Here is a 16,688-nt window from a genome sequence, read left to right as displayed (position 1 = left end):
GGCTCAACGTTCTTACCCCTTCCAGAGCAGGTAGCAGCACCTCAGAAATGGGAGAGATCCTGGGATAGCTTCCCAGTATAACTCTCCCAAACTCCGAGCCCCTTCCACTGTGACCTTCCACAGGCAGCAATGACACCGAGACCTTCCCAACCTCAAAACATTTCTGACTTGCGCCAAGTCTTTAAAGGATTTAATTAAAATAAGATTATTGTTCTAGAAAACGTACCTTTTTGTTTTTTGCGTATTTTCTCGACTAGAGACCGGATCTGCACATACTCTTCCCATTCCTTTCCTGGGCCAGGTGCAGGACTACTGCATTCTGTAACACAAAAGCCACGGCACTCAAACACGCTTGCTTTCAACTTAACCAGCTAGTCTTCAGCGAAAAGAGGACTGGGGTTTTGTTGCTGCTGGTTTACTTTCAAAGGACAAAGACACCACAGCCGTGATGATAAACGTGGGAAGTATGAACCAGGCATACTTTTCAAAGCATATAAACCCTCCAAACCCATCCACACGCTACTTATTAAACTGGGACCCCTCCCCCATACCTAAGCGTGAGCACTGAGTTTGCAACTATCTTACTCTTGCTGCTCAGAAAAGTTTTCCTCAGCATATACTTGAACACGGGAAAATTTAAAAAGCTAGGCTAAAAATGCAAAACATTTCCCTGAAAACTCTTCTAGATGGATTAAAAAAAAAAAGTTAATCTTAAAAGTCAACATTTCTTTCTAGTTAAATCCTAGAACAATGGCTCTCTAAAGGAACCAGTTAAATTGGACATAAGGACAATTACTCAACAAACATTTCACATCCATGTGTAAGGCTCTATATTAAGCACTCTGGGGGAGTCACAAAAAGAGATAGCACAGTCACTGCTAAAAAGGAAACTGAAGCTCTGCTGTAGGCCAGAAGCAGAAGACCAGCACTCGAGACTGGTGCCCGAGGTTCTGGAAGGCTGTGACCTGGGCACCCGGCCTATCAGCAAGCTCTTTCCTTTTTAAACAACTGTATGAGTTTAAAGAGAGAGCATTCTTCCCACGGCCACCTTTGTTCTTGGAGGGAAAGAGAGCATGTGGTAAATAATTAACACTAACAAGTCATAACGCATGGGCTGACTCATAACTATTAAGGCTAACCAGTCATTCTTCCACCAACAAATACTGACTGAGGCCCTGCAAGACAAGAAGACAGAGCCTGTCCTCAAGCTGCCCGCAGTGTAGTCGGGGAGAGAGGTGGTAAGTGGTCAGTACCTCAGTGCTCTATGGGGGGCCCACACTGCTCTGAGGGCCAATCGGGTCCACAGGAGCCCTTGGGGAGGGACGTGACCCTGACTCGGTTGCTGCCTGCTCCTGGCAGGGAGAGAAAGCTAAATTTTTATTTCAGGTTTAGCCTGTCACATAATCTGAACATAAGGGGCAAAGAAAACAAGACAATGTTGTAGTTAGTAGAGTGACCCCAGCTAAGTTTGAAAACTACCCAGCACCAATTCAAATTCACAATTAAGAAAAGAAGTTACCAATTTATACTAACTTATTAATCCAAGTACAGGCACTTCATAGATATTTAATTTCCTTGAACCAAGAAATTGGAAGACTCTGAAACACTAAAACTAAAGGGGAGCCATTCTAACAAGGGGGCAGAGTTCCAAAGGTCTGCTTCTGAGAGGCCTGCCGTGCTCACCTGGGGCCTGACGGCCGCGGCGCACCTTTACACGCCACAGCTCACGCGACCCTTACCCTCCCGAGACGGTCTGTGTGCACTGCTGTGAACACCGAGACGCAGAGCGGTCGCACGATTTGTCTGAGGTAGTCGAGTAGATCCCTGCCCACTGGAGCCCAGGGAAGCCCATGTTCTGGGGGATTCACTGCTTCATCCGGCCCTCGTGAATCGCTATTCGGTACCAATATCCCCAGCTTTAGAGAAGGGGGAGACGGCAGGTCAGAGAAGTTCTGACACTTGCCCAGGTCACGTGGCTAGCAAGCTGGGATTTGAACTCAAGCCTGTTTCACTTCCTGCCTCACCATGCCAGACACCGTCCTGTGCAGCCCAAGGATGTGAAGGAGTGAAGCCGCACTGCCCCGAGGGAGGGCGGGAAGCCCAGGGCTGAACTTACTCTGCAACAGCTCACTAGTCAGGTTCAAGGTCTCCTTCGGTGACACGCTTGCTGTAGCACCAGTGCCTGATTTTTGCGTTTTCACTCGACTCTTCTTACCCATTTTCTGACTATAGAGAGAGAAAGACAAAAAGCATTACATTTCCGAAGAATCAAGTCACATAATAAAATGTGGCACAGCAGTGGCTTAGCCTCGAGATACCAACATCTTACCTCAAGTGTGCCATATTCTGAACTTTCCTTCCAGAAAAAGAAATGTGTACCAAATATTAATATTTGGAGGCTCTCAAATGAAAAAAAAATCGCTTTGTAGTCTCTGGAAGAAAAGTGCCTTCCTTTTCACCTACAAAAACTACAGTAGAGGCAAATCTTACTCTGGAATTTCATCGAGTTACACAGACTCTACTGTGTATACTAAAATGTTTATTCCATGACACCACACAGATAAAGATTGCGTATACACACGTGTATCACAAACTGCCATATGGGCGCAAAAAACTCGATCTTCTCTCCCCACTTTGCTTCGGAAGAATCATTTCCCATTCAAAGCAACTGTGCAACAAGCAGCACACTAGGCTCTCAGGACAAATGCTGAAGAATGTGGAGGCTCACAGACGCTTCGGAGAGCTACTCGCACTCCGCGGGGCTGTTCCACTGGAGAGCGCAAGGTGCCTTGCCCGGGGTCTCACGGGAAGGTGATGGCAGATCCTACACCGGGACGAGGTCTCCCAGCACCTCCCACAGTGGCACCTGGACCACCCAGGAGCCTTGGACCCTCTCCCGTGGGAGAAGTGACCACAACATTCCACAAGGAGGTGAGGCAGCGGGACATAAATACACCAACAGCATGCCAGCCCCGGGCTCTGCGAGACGACACTCATCTGAACACGCTTCAGCACGGTGAGTCTCAAGACGCGCCTTGAGGAAAGTAAGGGGTCGGGATGTGTGAAGAAAGGGGAGGGCGAGTCCCAGGCAAGGACAGGAATGGGGGAGGCACGAGGGAGCCCCAGGGGGAGCCCCAGGAGGAAACGTGCCTGGCTGGAGAGGTCGAGATGTCGCCCGGCGAGTCTGCCCCCTGAAGGAGGGCTACACGCGCTGCCCGAGGAGTCTGGCCCGAGCGTTCCTCCTCCAGAGAGAAGCGCCTGAGGACGACAGCCCGGCAAGATGGACAGCGCTCAGCCAAGAAGCGACGGCGGCAGTCCCCACGCTGATGAATAACCACACCGCGATGCCTCTCCATGGAGCCCCGACAAGCTAAACGTAACCTCAAAGGGGAACCAGAAAGTGTACTCTGACCCATTTATTTCTGCAAAAGGAAATGGCTCTTGTTGGGTGGAGATGAGGGATGGGATAAAAGCTTTGAAAGCCCTACTCTTCCACTGTATCGCTGATCCCTGACTGCATCGGAGCGGAAGGCATGCGAATACTGCCCTTGTGCTAACAGAACAGAAAGCCGCCTACCTCGAAGGGCCAGGGTAGGGTCCTTCTGTCTCTAAGGTGTGGAACAGAACATGGAACTCCGTATCTAATAAGCCTTCTAAAACAGTGAGCGATACACAGTGTATGTCATCCTGAAATCAAAGGGAACAGGTAAGAACATCTACAACGTTTGCAGCAAGGAATTAGCTGCTTTGAGGATCAAAAGCAGAAAAAATAAATAAATAAACGGGGATGGGGGCAGAAGGATGAAGAGCTTAAGCAGCTTTTCCTGAACTGAAGGACTAGCCTCTTAAAGGAGACTAACGCTCCCCACATGCTCGTGGCCAAGAGTGAAGGCAGAGCCTCAGTGCCTCCCGGGAGCGCCGGCTGCTCTTCTCTGCATCTTAGGCTCTCTGCAGAGAACCACTGACCCTGACCCCAAAATAACAAAAACTACCCATAAGTTTAGAAAGAAAGACTTTTTCTAGGGTGGTGATTTTTTTGTATTCTTTTTCTTTCTTTCTCTGAAAGAGTAGTTGACATACAATATTGTATTAGTTTCAGGTGTGCAACATAGTGATTCAACATTTGTATACACTGCAAAGTGTTCACTACAAATCGACCTGCCATCTGTCACCTCGCCAAGTTGTTACAGTATTATTAACTATATTTCCTATGCTGTATGTTACATCTCTGTCACTTATTTTATAACTGGAAGCTTGTATCTTTTAATCCCCTTCCTCTATTTTATCCATCCCCAGATCCCCCCCTTGGAAAGGACTTGAATCGCACTTCCAAATACAGCTCTGCAGAAAGAACCACAGAAACCGGCCACTGTCAGCGATGGGCCTGCTTGGCCTCTCCCTTCAGCCCTGCCTGCAAGCCTTTTGCGTATCAGGCTCCAAACAACTTGAAAACATCACTTTGATGAGGCGCCCCAGGACTCTCCCCCCTCCTAGCAGGCCTGGGGCAAGTGAGCCCGAGACAGCCATGCTCTCCCGCGCCGGCGCCCACAGTGTGGGGACCCACTACCAAACAGGCTTCTGCACTCTGTCCGCAGTCCCCTATCTCCCCCAGGTCTTCCTGCAGGGATTCCCGGACTGCCATCACTCCCAGCACGTAGATACCTGTCTTGAGATAATGATCATTAATTAAAACAGCAACAGTGAGCCTGTATGCACATGGTACTTACACTCTGCCAGGTGCTGGGCTAACATACATCTCCTCATTTGATCTTCCTAGACCCTCTATCAGTAAATCATAGCCTCATCTTTTTCTTTTTTTTAAGATTTATTTATTTATTGGAGAGAGAAAGAGAGAGAGTGGCATGCAAGAATGAGTTGGGGGAGGGGCAGAGGGAGAGACTCCGCAAGCAGACTCTGCCCTGAGTGCAGAGCCTGATGTGGGGTTTGGTCCCATGACCCTGAGATCATGATCTGTGTCAAATCAAGAGTCGGATGCTGAACCGACTGAGCCACCCAGGCGCCCCCAATCATATCTTCATCTTTCAGATGGCATTCTCAGGAAGGCGAAGTCCTTCAGCTTTGTCCAAGGTCATACATCAGGTAACAAGTGAAGCTAGAATTGAAACTCAGCTCTGCGTGACTCTAAAGTTTGGCCACTGCCCCATTTCCTCTGTTTAAATGCAGAGCAAAAGCACAGGGCACTGCAGGGGACAGGAGGGCTAAAATGTCTTCCAGACGTGACACCCAACAACACCCTGCCAAGTGCCCACACCCCTGGATGTGGCCAACTGCCCGCCACCTGCTCCTGCCTGCCTCCTGAATTCATCTCGCGCTTACACTGTGAACACTAGTCCCTTGCAGGTCTCTGTGGCCAAGCCCATCGCTACCACTTAAACCTGCCGCACGCCGCCATCCCTGGCCCAGCACTTTGGGCTCCACCACCACCAACAGCGCCCAGTCCCTCATACAGGTGCCGTCTCGTGCCTCTGTGCCCTGTCCCTCTATCTCCCCCACCCCACCCCTTACCTGCACTACTTGAGTCACTTGTTCAGTAGCCTGCTTTCTCTAAAAGCCCTGCCCGGGTATCACGTCTTCCTGATCCTCCTAGCTGTAAGATGCCCTCCTCTGTACCACTTCTTGTACCACTGGATCTCACCGCACTGCAAGACTTGCTCACACACTGGCTTTCCTCCTGGATAACAGGCTCCTTGAGGCACCCTGTCCTATTTCTATTTGTGCCCCAACTTCCAGCCAGAACCCAGCACACAGCAGGCTCTCTGAATAGGGTGCTCATGAGCTCCCAGGGAAAAGCATTCCCTCCTTTGGGCAGCTCTTCAGTCAAAATCTGCATTGCTGAAGATCCTACCCAAGTTTCTACCTCCTTAGAACATTAAGGAAATGTCTAATTCCTGTCACAAGTGAGAGGCCATTAAAGATCTGGTCACAATGATTTGGAAACACAACAGATTCCTTTGGCAGTAATACTCTACCGTTGAAAACTAAAAACTCAGGATTTCTTTCCCTTAAGTCAGAAAACCGCTGGCTTTTAGAAATGAGTAATAGGCATAGAAATACAACCCAGGCCAAATTTCCAAACGTATCTGTCAACTAGCACCTTGGAGAGTAGGTACATGGAGCATAACCTTCAAAGGCGGGGGCGGGGGGGGGGTTGCCTATGTTTATAGAACCGGTCACTTAGGCCACAGCCAGTTAAGACCCTCCCCTCCAGTTCCTTCCATCCTTCTGGCTTCATTTTCCCCCCTCCAATCTCCTTCCCCACCACGAGAGGACAGTTAGCCTTTATAAATGGAGGTATAAAGTGCTCAGGCAGCACTCCCAGTAAGGTGCCAGTACTCACAGAGCCTCCTGGGCGCCTTCCCAGTCACAGCCATCCCCAGCAAGGGACAGTCGTGTTGACTCCAGTACCATTGCTTAGTTTGGTCTGTTCCTGAACTTCATGTCATGAACATGTAGGCTTCTTTTGCTCAACACAAGGTCTTTGCACAGCTCACAGGGTGGTCCCACCTCCCCAGCACAGCCCTTGAGGTCCTTCATGCCCCACCCCACTTTACCCACCTGCCTTCACTCTACCCATTACCCCTTTATGCCACACACTGCAGGGATCTGCTCATCCTCCCCATTTTCTGGAAAGAAGCTATCCTCCACCACCCGCTTTGTCTTCTCCTGACAAAATGTTTCACAAACTTAAAGACTCAGCCAAAACATCCCCAATGTCCTTGAGGAATTTCTAGGCTCCTGTGAAAGTCAGTAAGAACAAGCCAAGTTCAAGGTGATTAGTAGACGCTAAAGTCTTGCCTTACCTTGAGATTCAGTCTTTTGCAACTCTCTTTGAACTGTTTCCCTCCCACAGGGATATAGACCCTACTGGAGAGAAAGCAGCTTGCTTGGGGGAGGCAGTAAGAATCTTACATATAGATGTTAATTCACTTCGTCTTAATTAAATGAGGGGGTTGTCTGTCCTTGTCCCCAGTGAATGTACCTCCCTCGGGTACAGGATCATAGGTCCAGGCCAGGTCTTAATCTGTCCTCCCAGAAACGGGTTTGCACTGACCCCTTCCTGGAAAGCTCCCCAGCTGCCCTGGAATTGCTTTGCCCAGGAGTCCCCACACGCTCGGGCCCCTGTGCACTGAATCAGAGGTAGCCATGGGCTCGTCACCCAGCCTTCAGTCTGAATGAACTCAGGATTCCAAAGGGTAGGGCTCTCTGTACCCAGTTCTACAGCCCAGTAGCCAATCTTCTGAACTTGCACATCGATGGTTGTAACATACATTTATCTCTAGATTACATATGGTTTGGCACCAATTCTTCCAGTTTCTGTAGGACACACTTTAACGAAAGGATACCTGGAAGTATACATATTTACTTCTTTTTACCCCACAGACTATCAGGCTCTGTCATGGTCCACCAGCTCCCCACACACTGCCCTCCCTCAGCCCCTGGCCTGGCTGTCATTCCCTGACCCTCACTCTTTCCTCCGTCACTGAGGCCTACATGCCTTACCCCAGAGTGAACACATGTGTTTTTGTTTTGGCTACGACCCCACCTCGCCGATGGTCACCCTCCCTGCACTGCAGAAGCCCAGCTCCACAGCCTGCAGGGGCCCACCCACCACCATCTACGTTACTGATGGGCCTACTTTGCCCACTGTCTCATGGCAGAAAATAACCAAAGCTTCCATCTCTAAATTACCCACAGGTCTAGCTATGGATACAGATGAAGGTCAGATACTTGTTCAATGAAAGAAAATCTCTGCATATCATATTTGGATACATCAGTGTTACTCGTGGGTAAGGTTTATCTCCCATCACAGTAGTAAGATTTTGTGTCAAAGAACCATTTCCGTATTTTCTCCCACCAATGAATCAAACAGTAGTCAAAACGCAATATTTACTAAATATTTATCTACTTCTGCTAAAAAACTAAGATGACTCTTAAAAATATAACGTAAATTTTTATGTGTACATGAAATATACAGAATTTACCCTTAAAATTAAAAGACAGTTTCTTTTGAGAGTCCACAGTTTATCACTAGAAAAGCTTTTCGATATTTTCGTAACAGAAAATCTCTGATACACACAAATCCAAAATTTTTAAGCGTCTTTAGTCTCTTAGAAAGCAACAAAGCAGGAACCAGTCCACTTCCAAAAGAAAAAAAGGAGTTGTGGCCCAAACACAGCTTGAAGCTCTATGGGCCATCATGACCAGGGACACGATCATCTGCACGGTGCTCCGCACTGGCCAGACACCTCCCCCAGCACAGCCGGCAGAGGCCAGCACTGATGACAGCCATGTTGGGGGGCTTAAACATGGCTATGACTCGGCCAAGAGCCCACAGCCACCAAACCATGGACCCACAGCTTCAACCCCGAAATCCTGTATCATTCCCAGCACGCAGGCAGGCTCTAAACATAGACGCATGTACTCCGTTAAACAAGCTCTCGCGTCTGTGTGCCTAGATTGTGCCAGTCGCTGGAGAACACGAAAAGAAGGCAGGCCAGGCCTGCAGGCATCAAGGATGGTGAGGTGGGGAACCAAGACTACAGCGTGGGTAATTCCTCAAAGACCTACAAAAAGTAGCTGACGAGAGGGGCAAGGGGAAAAGTACAATTAAAGAAGGATGACTACACTTTAAGACGCAGTTTGAGAAGGTGTTAGAATCCGGTTTGAGTGGTTTCCCAAATTCAACCCCCTTCTGCCTTTTTTAGCTAATGAAGATTTCCTTCACATTATGGATTAGAAATAACTACCTACCCTTTTCGTTTACGATTCAAGAATGTGTTACACACAATGAATAATTTTCATTGTGATTTCAGCTGATCTGGGGCTAGATTCCAAGTTTCAACAAATGAACAAACCGGTGGCCTAAGCATCCTTTACGCCCCCACTGGAAAAAAACTACCTATTAGAAATTCATCAAGTTCCTACAGAGACCAAATATTTATTTTCAATATTTATTTCAAATATTTATATAAGAAAAGTATAGATGTCTAAATTAAATATGTGTACATACACATAGACACACACAGACACATTCAAGTTAAATTCCAAATATAACCCAGAAGCTACAATGCTAATTGAAAGGTTTTTTTCCCAAAGTTTAGACTGAAATCAGGTATCATTTACAATTCTTACGGCATTACCTGGAGACAAACCAAAGTACACAGTAAAAAAAAGAACTTAAACAATACTTAAGACAAAAGAAACTAAGCAGAAAAGCAACACAGGACTGACAGACAAATGGACTCTACAAACAGTTATAGTTCAAAAGAAGGCCCTCTATGAAAAGAAACAGGAAGCCAGGAGTTTCACACATATCTACGTTTCTTCACCATCAAGATATTTGAAAAATCCATAGAATCCTCAAAATGTGGCTCTTGAAGACACTATAAACTATTTAGCAAGCCTACCAACAATCTCTCCCCTTAGTAGATAAAATACTCTCAAAAACCATAAAATAAATAAAACTAAAATATTCAATTATTTAAATTGCTGACTAATACGAACTGGCATCTGTAATCAACAGCCACTTCCGAACAAGCAAGTGATTCTTTTATATATAATCTGTATGGTGGAATAAAAAGTCAGGAGAAATAAGATAAAGCACGTTTAGACAACTTGGCTGATGGGGGGCGGGGGCAGTGAGGGAGGGAGCTACTTTACCCGTTATTACAAAGTCTAGCTCACATACACTGACACACTGAGAAAGGATTCAGCTGGGTGGGTTTTTTTTTTTTTTTAATTCTAAATGAAAAGTACATAAATTTGTATTTTTCTTGAGTTGCTTTCAACTAAATACAAATAAACATTTTTGATTACACTTATTTGGCAATTTAACCAGAAAATTGTAGCTCTAACCCAGCATCTGTTTTTCAATGTATCCTGAATCTACCCAACTTTACAGCTGGATTGACTAAAGCAGAGAATTGTCCTATGGTTGCGTCCTCCTACCTCAGGCACCCAGCTGTAAATGTACTTGAAGGAGTATGAGAGCCTGCCTAATCTTTGTGCAGGAAGAAAAGACTCTCACTAAAATATCTGGCAGGCCATTAGGATCAGATCACTACACTCTGGATTAAATAGACCAACTATAGGATGGTGGCTTAGGAAAACAAAAGCCCTCTCAAACTGAAACATGTTTGTGCAGTGTTCTGTGTCCTACAGAAACTAATGAGGCATCCTGTACTGCACGCGACCACGTTACCTGGATCTAGCATGTAGGGGAGACACGTGCTCTCTCTGCACAGTAGCAGGGCTTAGTGGGTTCAAGCCATACTAACTTTACCAGTGTAAGTAGGTAACAAGCATCCATCATTCCAATCCCTATCAAAGGAGGTGCTGATGTGCCGCAACTCAAAAGTACCAAGATGTCAGGGCAAGCAGGCCGGCAAGAAGGTAGAATTAATTTCAAGTCAGTAGCTACTTAAGTAGGGGGATGAATGAAGGCCTGTAAGTTGCATGTAAGTAAAATTTCAATCTCTATACAGAACAATTTGAGCTGTCATATAAATAGATGGATAGACAGATAGGGATAGAAAGATCTACACAAATTTGGGATTAAAAAAAATACAGATGTTTCTTGCTTTCTATAGTGTTTTTTGCTAACTTTTCACTAATTTACATGGTAATTTTAGAAGCGCTTAAGCCATTTCTGATTGACTTTTCAATACACAATAGTTTCAGTTTTAAACTGCTGTTCAATTAAATTGTAAATACACTTAAAATGAGGCTCCTATTTAAAGGAAGTTGGGAAAAAACCTCTCATAAAGCAAAGAATCATTTGGTATCATGAATAATCATTTCCTATTATCTCTTTCTAAAATAAAAAAGAAAAATGTTAAGTGAAGAAACAGCTGTAATCTGTCAAGAAATTACCTTCAAACCACCCACATTCCTCCCATAAGGATTCAAGATTCTAGACTGTGGAATACCAGGTTTGGAAGAGACTTTTGAGGTTATCTGTGTTAACCCTCCACCTCGCACATGTTTAAAAGAACGACACCTAAGGTCCTGAAGCAATGACAGGTGTCGGAGTGCCTTGCTCTCCACTGGCAAACTCAGGTCTGGAAACCCCTGGAAGAGGCAGGGTGGAGCATGTCATGGCCAGGAAGAAACGCACCCCCTGAGGCTTGCTGTGCTGAATGGTTCAGGAGGTGCTCCTCTGCCTCCCCACACAGCGTGCTAACTGCCAGCTGCCACTTGCCCACCTCCATGCCATGAGCCGCTCCGGCACACGGTTTGAAAGTTCATCACCCTCCCTGACACTTCCTAATTCCGCCTTTCAAAAGAAACAACTCCTGGGGCGCCTGGGTGGCGCAGTCGTTAAGCGTCTGCCTTTGGCTCAGGGCGTGATCCCAGCGTTCTGGGATCGAGCCCCACATCAGGCTCCTCTGCTAGGAGCCTGCTTCTTTCTCTCCCACTCCCCCTGCTTGTGTTCCCTCTCTCGCTGGCTGTCTCTGTTAAATAAATAAATAAAATCTTTAAAAAAAAAAAAAAAAAAAGAAACAACTCCTTCAAATTTCTGAAGACAACTTTCTGTCCCCCCAACAAAGTCTTCTCTTCTCCAGGCTTAGCATATCCCTTCTCAAAAGTGGACAAAACCACTTCGGTGAACATTTATCCCCAAGGCAACAAAACCCTTCAGATGAGCTCTGAGAGGGACACAGCTCCGTGGGAATCGCCTCTCTGGAGCTCAAATCAAGGGAATCTTACTAATATGCCAGAGACTGCCCTAGCTTTCCTACGAGTCAGGTAAACAAAGGAGTGCATTCATTCGTGCAGTGCATATTTCTTGAGTATCTGATCTGATGCACAGATGAGTGACACATGCATAGGCCCATAGCCTTTAGGGTAAGATGGTAATCAACTAAAACCTTTGTTACATAAACTGATCTTCAGCAAGACAGACACACTATATCAAACGAGTGTCTGAACCTGAATGCAATTTCTCATGCCATCACGTTGTTTCCAGGCTACTGAAACCATCATCCCTGCCACACAGTGTCCCACAGCAGGTCCCCAACTTGATCATCTTCATCATAACTGCATCAATCGGGCATTTACTGTATCAGGAACCGAGGTAAGCATTCTACACAATAGATGGAGACAAATATTATACCCACTCTGCAGATGAGAAAGGTGACGTTTAGGAAGGTTAATAAATTCTATGCAAGATGCAGACTCAGTTGGTGGCAGAGCCTCACCAACACACCTCGATGGCAAACTTTATTAATACTCAAGAGTGTTTCATGGATTCAGCTCAAAACCAAGCCACTTGTGAAGGTTTGGAAGGTTGGCTATCACCTCTGAAGTTCAAAATAACAGTATTCCCTTATAGTAGTAAAACACGCTATGTAAAGGTTTTATCTCTTTGACCTTTTAAAAGTATAGAGCCATCTTGCTGGCCTTGTCCAAATAAACAGGAGCAGCCTCAGCTGTAATGTGAAACATGAGCAAAACTTCCAAATAAACTTCTGCCCAATCCCACATAGCCCACATTGAGATTTGCAATGCTACACTCTTGTCGTGGATCAAGAAACTGCAGTAACCACTTGGGTGACTATGACATGTAGTAATGCTAAGTCATTACAACCAACAAATGGAAAAATTTGTCAATCATTAGTAAATATGGCAGAAGCAACTTTAATGATTATTTTTTTCAACACTAATCCTTACTTTCTTTTAACTGTACTCACTGGAAAAGTATTGATATTGAAGAGTCGTGCCTATTTTCTGAGACTGAAACCTTTAAATTACTTAGTCATATGATTTTTTTAGACCTTGCTACGTTCTAATGAATTATATCCTAAAAAAAAAGTGAAAAGTGAAATTCAGGATCGTAGATAGGTAATAAGCCTAAAACACTGCATATTTATTAGAGTTCTATGTAGACACCTCATGATCTACATTCTCCGGACAATTCTCTAGTCCTTCTGAAAAAGAGTGAAAGCATCTCTTCCTCCTCTGTCCCTTTCCCTGCCCACCCTCCACATCCCCGTCACTGAAGCTAGACAAGTAACAGCTTAGGATCCTACTTGGCTTGGTAACCAGTTATCCCCTTCAAAATCTTAACTTCAGGGTTGGACTTGTCTTCCACTTGGGCTTATCCTGATTATTAATTAGCTTTTACTTAGAAAGTACTAGAATAAGAAATAATTTCAAAGTCTTAACGTTGGTATTTGAATTTTATAATCATTTGGAATCATTTTTCTTCATTCAAATTTACTTCAGTTGCAAATTGTCAATACTTTTGTTTATACTTCTCGTTTTAGAGCTGTTTAGTTCTAAAACCTAGAGGAAACCCCCAAATGGAAATAGAGTCGACACAGCTAATCTCTGGCTTGAGTTACTGGATAAATTTAACAACAAAAGTAGGACTTCTAATCTTGCCAATTCTGCTAACTAAGCTTTCTTTACATAACACTATTAAGTGACTTAAAAAAAAAAAGTTCAACTCCTTTGTAATAGATTATATATATTAATATTCTGTGAAAAATTCATTTTACTTTAATAAACATTATGCAAATTAATTCTATTTCCAGATGAAAATATTTAACATCTCCAATTTTAGGAATAGGAAAACAAGATGAGTCAGGAACTCCAAAGTACAAAAGTCAATTTTGCCAAGTAAGGTACACCTGTGACTGCAACAAAAATGAAACTTAGAAAAATGTATAAGCAAGGAACCCTTAGTTTACTACTCTTCACTGGTTAAACAGAACTCGGAATGAACTGATGTCCAAGATAAACACATCTATGCCTGTAGCAAGAGAAAAAGGATGCATAGCAAATCAAAATTATTCCTCAATGGTGAAACAATGGGCCCAAATACAGGGTTGGCTAACGAAGAAAACAACTGGCCACAAGCAACTTCCAGAGTGACATAAGGATAAAAATATATTCACTGTCTTGTTAAAAATGTTTAATGCCATAGTAATAAATGACTTCTGCTCCTCTAATACAGGAACAAAATCATGGCTCCATTCCCAGGACTTAGGTACAAGGAGAGGAGACACACTTGAAACTCTTCATCCCCACCCCCAGTAGAAGCACCAGGCACAGCGGCCAGGGACAAGCAAACCAGTTTCTAAAGAGAAATCCTCCCAGTGGAAGATAGTCATCGAACTACGCACACACAAAAAGATACACTATGATTAGTTACATTTCTAAAAGCTACTTCAGATTAAAGATAAGGAAAAAAGACCACCATGTAATTAAAACATTTCAAGAAACTGGAAAGCCTCAAAGTAAACGGACATCTAGTAAAAAAAGAATCCACAGTAACCCTCCGCTAGTAAGATTTTTACTCCTATTTCTGCTGAAATTCCACATAGTACAAACTGTGTACCTGGTTTTACTGAATTCAGTAATTGTCTACTAAATATTTCCCGTATCAGCAGGCCTCTGTTGTGCTACTGTTGACACTTTCCTCTAGCTGTCATGTCATGCTCTTCTAGATACGGAAGCATCAAGCTTTAAGGAGGCTATTGTGAGTGCTCATAACAAAAACAGTTTTCCAGCGATTGAACTCTAGAATGGGAAGATGTTTGAGTACAACCCCTACATTTTCCTCATTTTCCAGGGGCTTCTAAAGCAAAGATTTAACTACTGTGGCCTAATGTTCACCGCATGGAAGAGAAGTTGAGTAAGTGTTTACTTTCTTATTGACAATCTTATTGCACTCTGTGACAGAACTGAACAGGAACTTTCATTTCCATAGCATAAATGTTTCAATCTTCAAGTCCAACATCATTCCCATACCAGGAACAAAAGCACCAAGAGAGGTCAGCAAACTGAAGGGATGAGAAGCAACAACCATTTTACCCTCTCAGACTAGAGTTGCATTTCAGACATTAACTTACAATTTGAAATAAGCTGAGAGAAAGAAGGGCAGACAGGAAGGGGTAGCAGAAGGCTAAAAACTGAGATTGTTTGGAACTCCAATAAAGAGGTTGTTCTGTAGCTGTTTGAGAACTTGGCTTTGCAAACTACTTTCTCTGGCCAGAGAAAAACTCCTCCTTAAATTGTTGGAACTTGACCAGAATATCAATCACAGCAGTCCCTGGGACTAATTTGGTAAGGCGGGACTGCGTGCACAGTAGCCTGTATAGACATAATATATCATGGATCAAGCACAACTCTTGCCCAACTTTAACAGTGGAAAGCTGCTTTTATTCTGCTATATTCTTGAGTTAAATGCATTCACCTAAAATAGTAAGAAAAACCTCTCCAAGATTATTACTGATTATTTCAATTTTGAAATACTAGTGGGGCCTCGAGAAGAAAAATAGAGGAGAAGGAGAGGTACCATTTATACACGATAAAATTCACTTTTCGGTGTCCACTTCTACGAGTTGTGACAAACGCATGCAACTGTGTAATCACCACAATCAAGCTATGAGCAGGTTCATCGCTAAACTGTTAACATTTCGGAGGGTTTTAAAAGCAAAAGTAACCTGTCAACACACTTCAAAAGTATGTTTGCTTTTGAAATACCACCTCCTTCATTTGGAAGAGCAAAGCGATATCCTGCAAGTGATCCTACACGTGTCGACACGCGGCGGGGACGAGGCCGCGCAGCGAGTGGCGCCGGCTACCCAGCGGCTCCCGTCCCCCGAGGACAAGCGGGGCAAAGGCAGAGCTGCAGCGCCCGGCTGGAGCCGCGAGAAGGAAGAGTTTAAGGCCAGAATGACAAACTCCAAAGCACCGAATTCTTCTCCCTAGTAGGGCGCCGAGCGTGTGGACCACGGCCAGGGCGCGTGGGAAGAAAGATGACCTATTTTCAACGCCTGTTTTTATAACTGGAAAGTGAAGGAGAGAAGCAGGGACTGATCCTCGGGCGCCCTGGCTCGCACCTGAGGTTTGGGGAGCGGAACACAGAGGCCACACAGCCTTCACCCGGGCGACGGCGGACAAGGAAGGAAGGAAGGAAGGGAGCGCGAGCGCGGGCCGGCCGCACGCACAACCCAGCCCAGCCGCCCAGCCGCCCAGCCGCCCAGCGCAAGCCAGAGCGGCCCGGGCCCCACCCGCCCGGCACCCAGCATTCGGAGCTCCCTGCACCTGCCGCCGCCTCCCGGCCGGGTGCCCTAAGGGGCCGCGGGGCCGGGGCCAGCGCGCCCCCCGCGCCGGCAGAGCCGGGGGCCAGAGGCCGAGCTGCGCCCCCGACCCGCCGGGCCCCCACACCGAGCCCTTCCGCCCGGCCCCTGGGGCGCACACCGCCCCCCGCACCTCGGGCCCGGGGCGGCCGGCGGGGCGCGCGCAGGACCCCGGCCGAGGGGCGCCGGCCGGGGCGGCGGGCGGCCTCGCCGCGTGAGTCTGCCTGCGGGCCGCGCGCGCCGATGGGCCGCCGCCGGCACTCACCTGCCCGGTTGCCCCCTTCGCGCAGCGGCGGCGGCGCCACACTCGGGCCCGGACCCACCGTCCGCCTCAACCAAGCCCCAGGCTGCGGCGGCGGCGGCGGCGGCGGCGGCCGGACGGGAGGGGCGGGACGGCGGCCTGAGACGGCCCCGCCGCCGCGGCCCAACCCGGCTCCGCCCGCCCCCGGGCCCCGCCCCCGGGCCGCCGCCGCCACCGCCCATTGGCCCGCGGCTCCGACGCATGGGGGGCGCCTGTCAGCCAATCAGAAGAAAATAGAGCTCTCCAAAGAGGAAAGTGTCGCCAGTCTCTTCCCG

At 46.5% G+C, this 16,688-nt stretch overlaps 1 protein-coding gene across 2 annotated transcripts in view; it reads right to left on the bottom strand.

Moving 5' to 3' along the window:
* SETD3 (SET domain containing 3, actin N3(tau)-histidine methyltransferase) overlaps window positions 1-16,513 on the bottom strand; it is a 77,247-nt gene extending 60,734 nt beyond the window's left edge. Inside the window, exons 1-3 of one of the 2 annotated variants that reach the window (XM_048219883.2) lie at window positions 16,378-16,513; window positions 2,117-2,226; window positions 227-319 (exon numbers count right to left, since the gene is read on the bottom strand). In XM_048219883.2, the coding sequence (XP_048075840.1) occupies window positions 227-319; window positions 2,117-2,219 (196 nt within the window). In that variant the 5' untranslated portion in view covers window positions 2,220-2,226; window positions 16,378-16,513. Of the gene's footprint in view, window positions 1-226; window positions 320-2,116; window positions 2,227-3,577; window positions 3,683-16,377 lie in introns of those variants that run through there. The other variant, XM_026515328.4, reaches the window with a different exon arrangement.
* Window positions 16,514-16,688: the final 175 nt, after the last annotated feature.

Source organism: Ursus arctos, unplaced genomic scaffold, assembly GCF_023065955.2.
Source record: "Ursus arctos isolate Adak ecotype North America unplaced genomic scaffold, UrsArc2.0 scaffold_25, whole genome shotgun sequence".
Taxonomy (NCBI): domain Eukaryota; kingdom Metazoa; phylum Chordata; class Mammalia; order Carnivora; family Ursidae; genus Ursus; species Ursus arctos.
The sequence above is the reverse complement of the archived record's forward strand: the minus strand, read 5'-3'. Positions and strand labels throughout refer to the sequence as shown.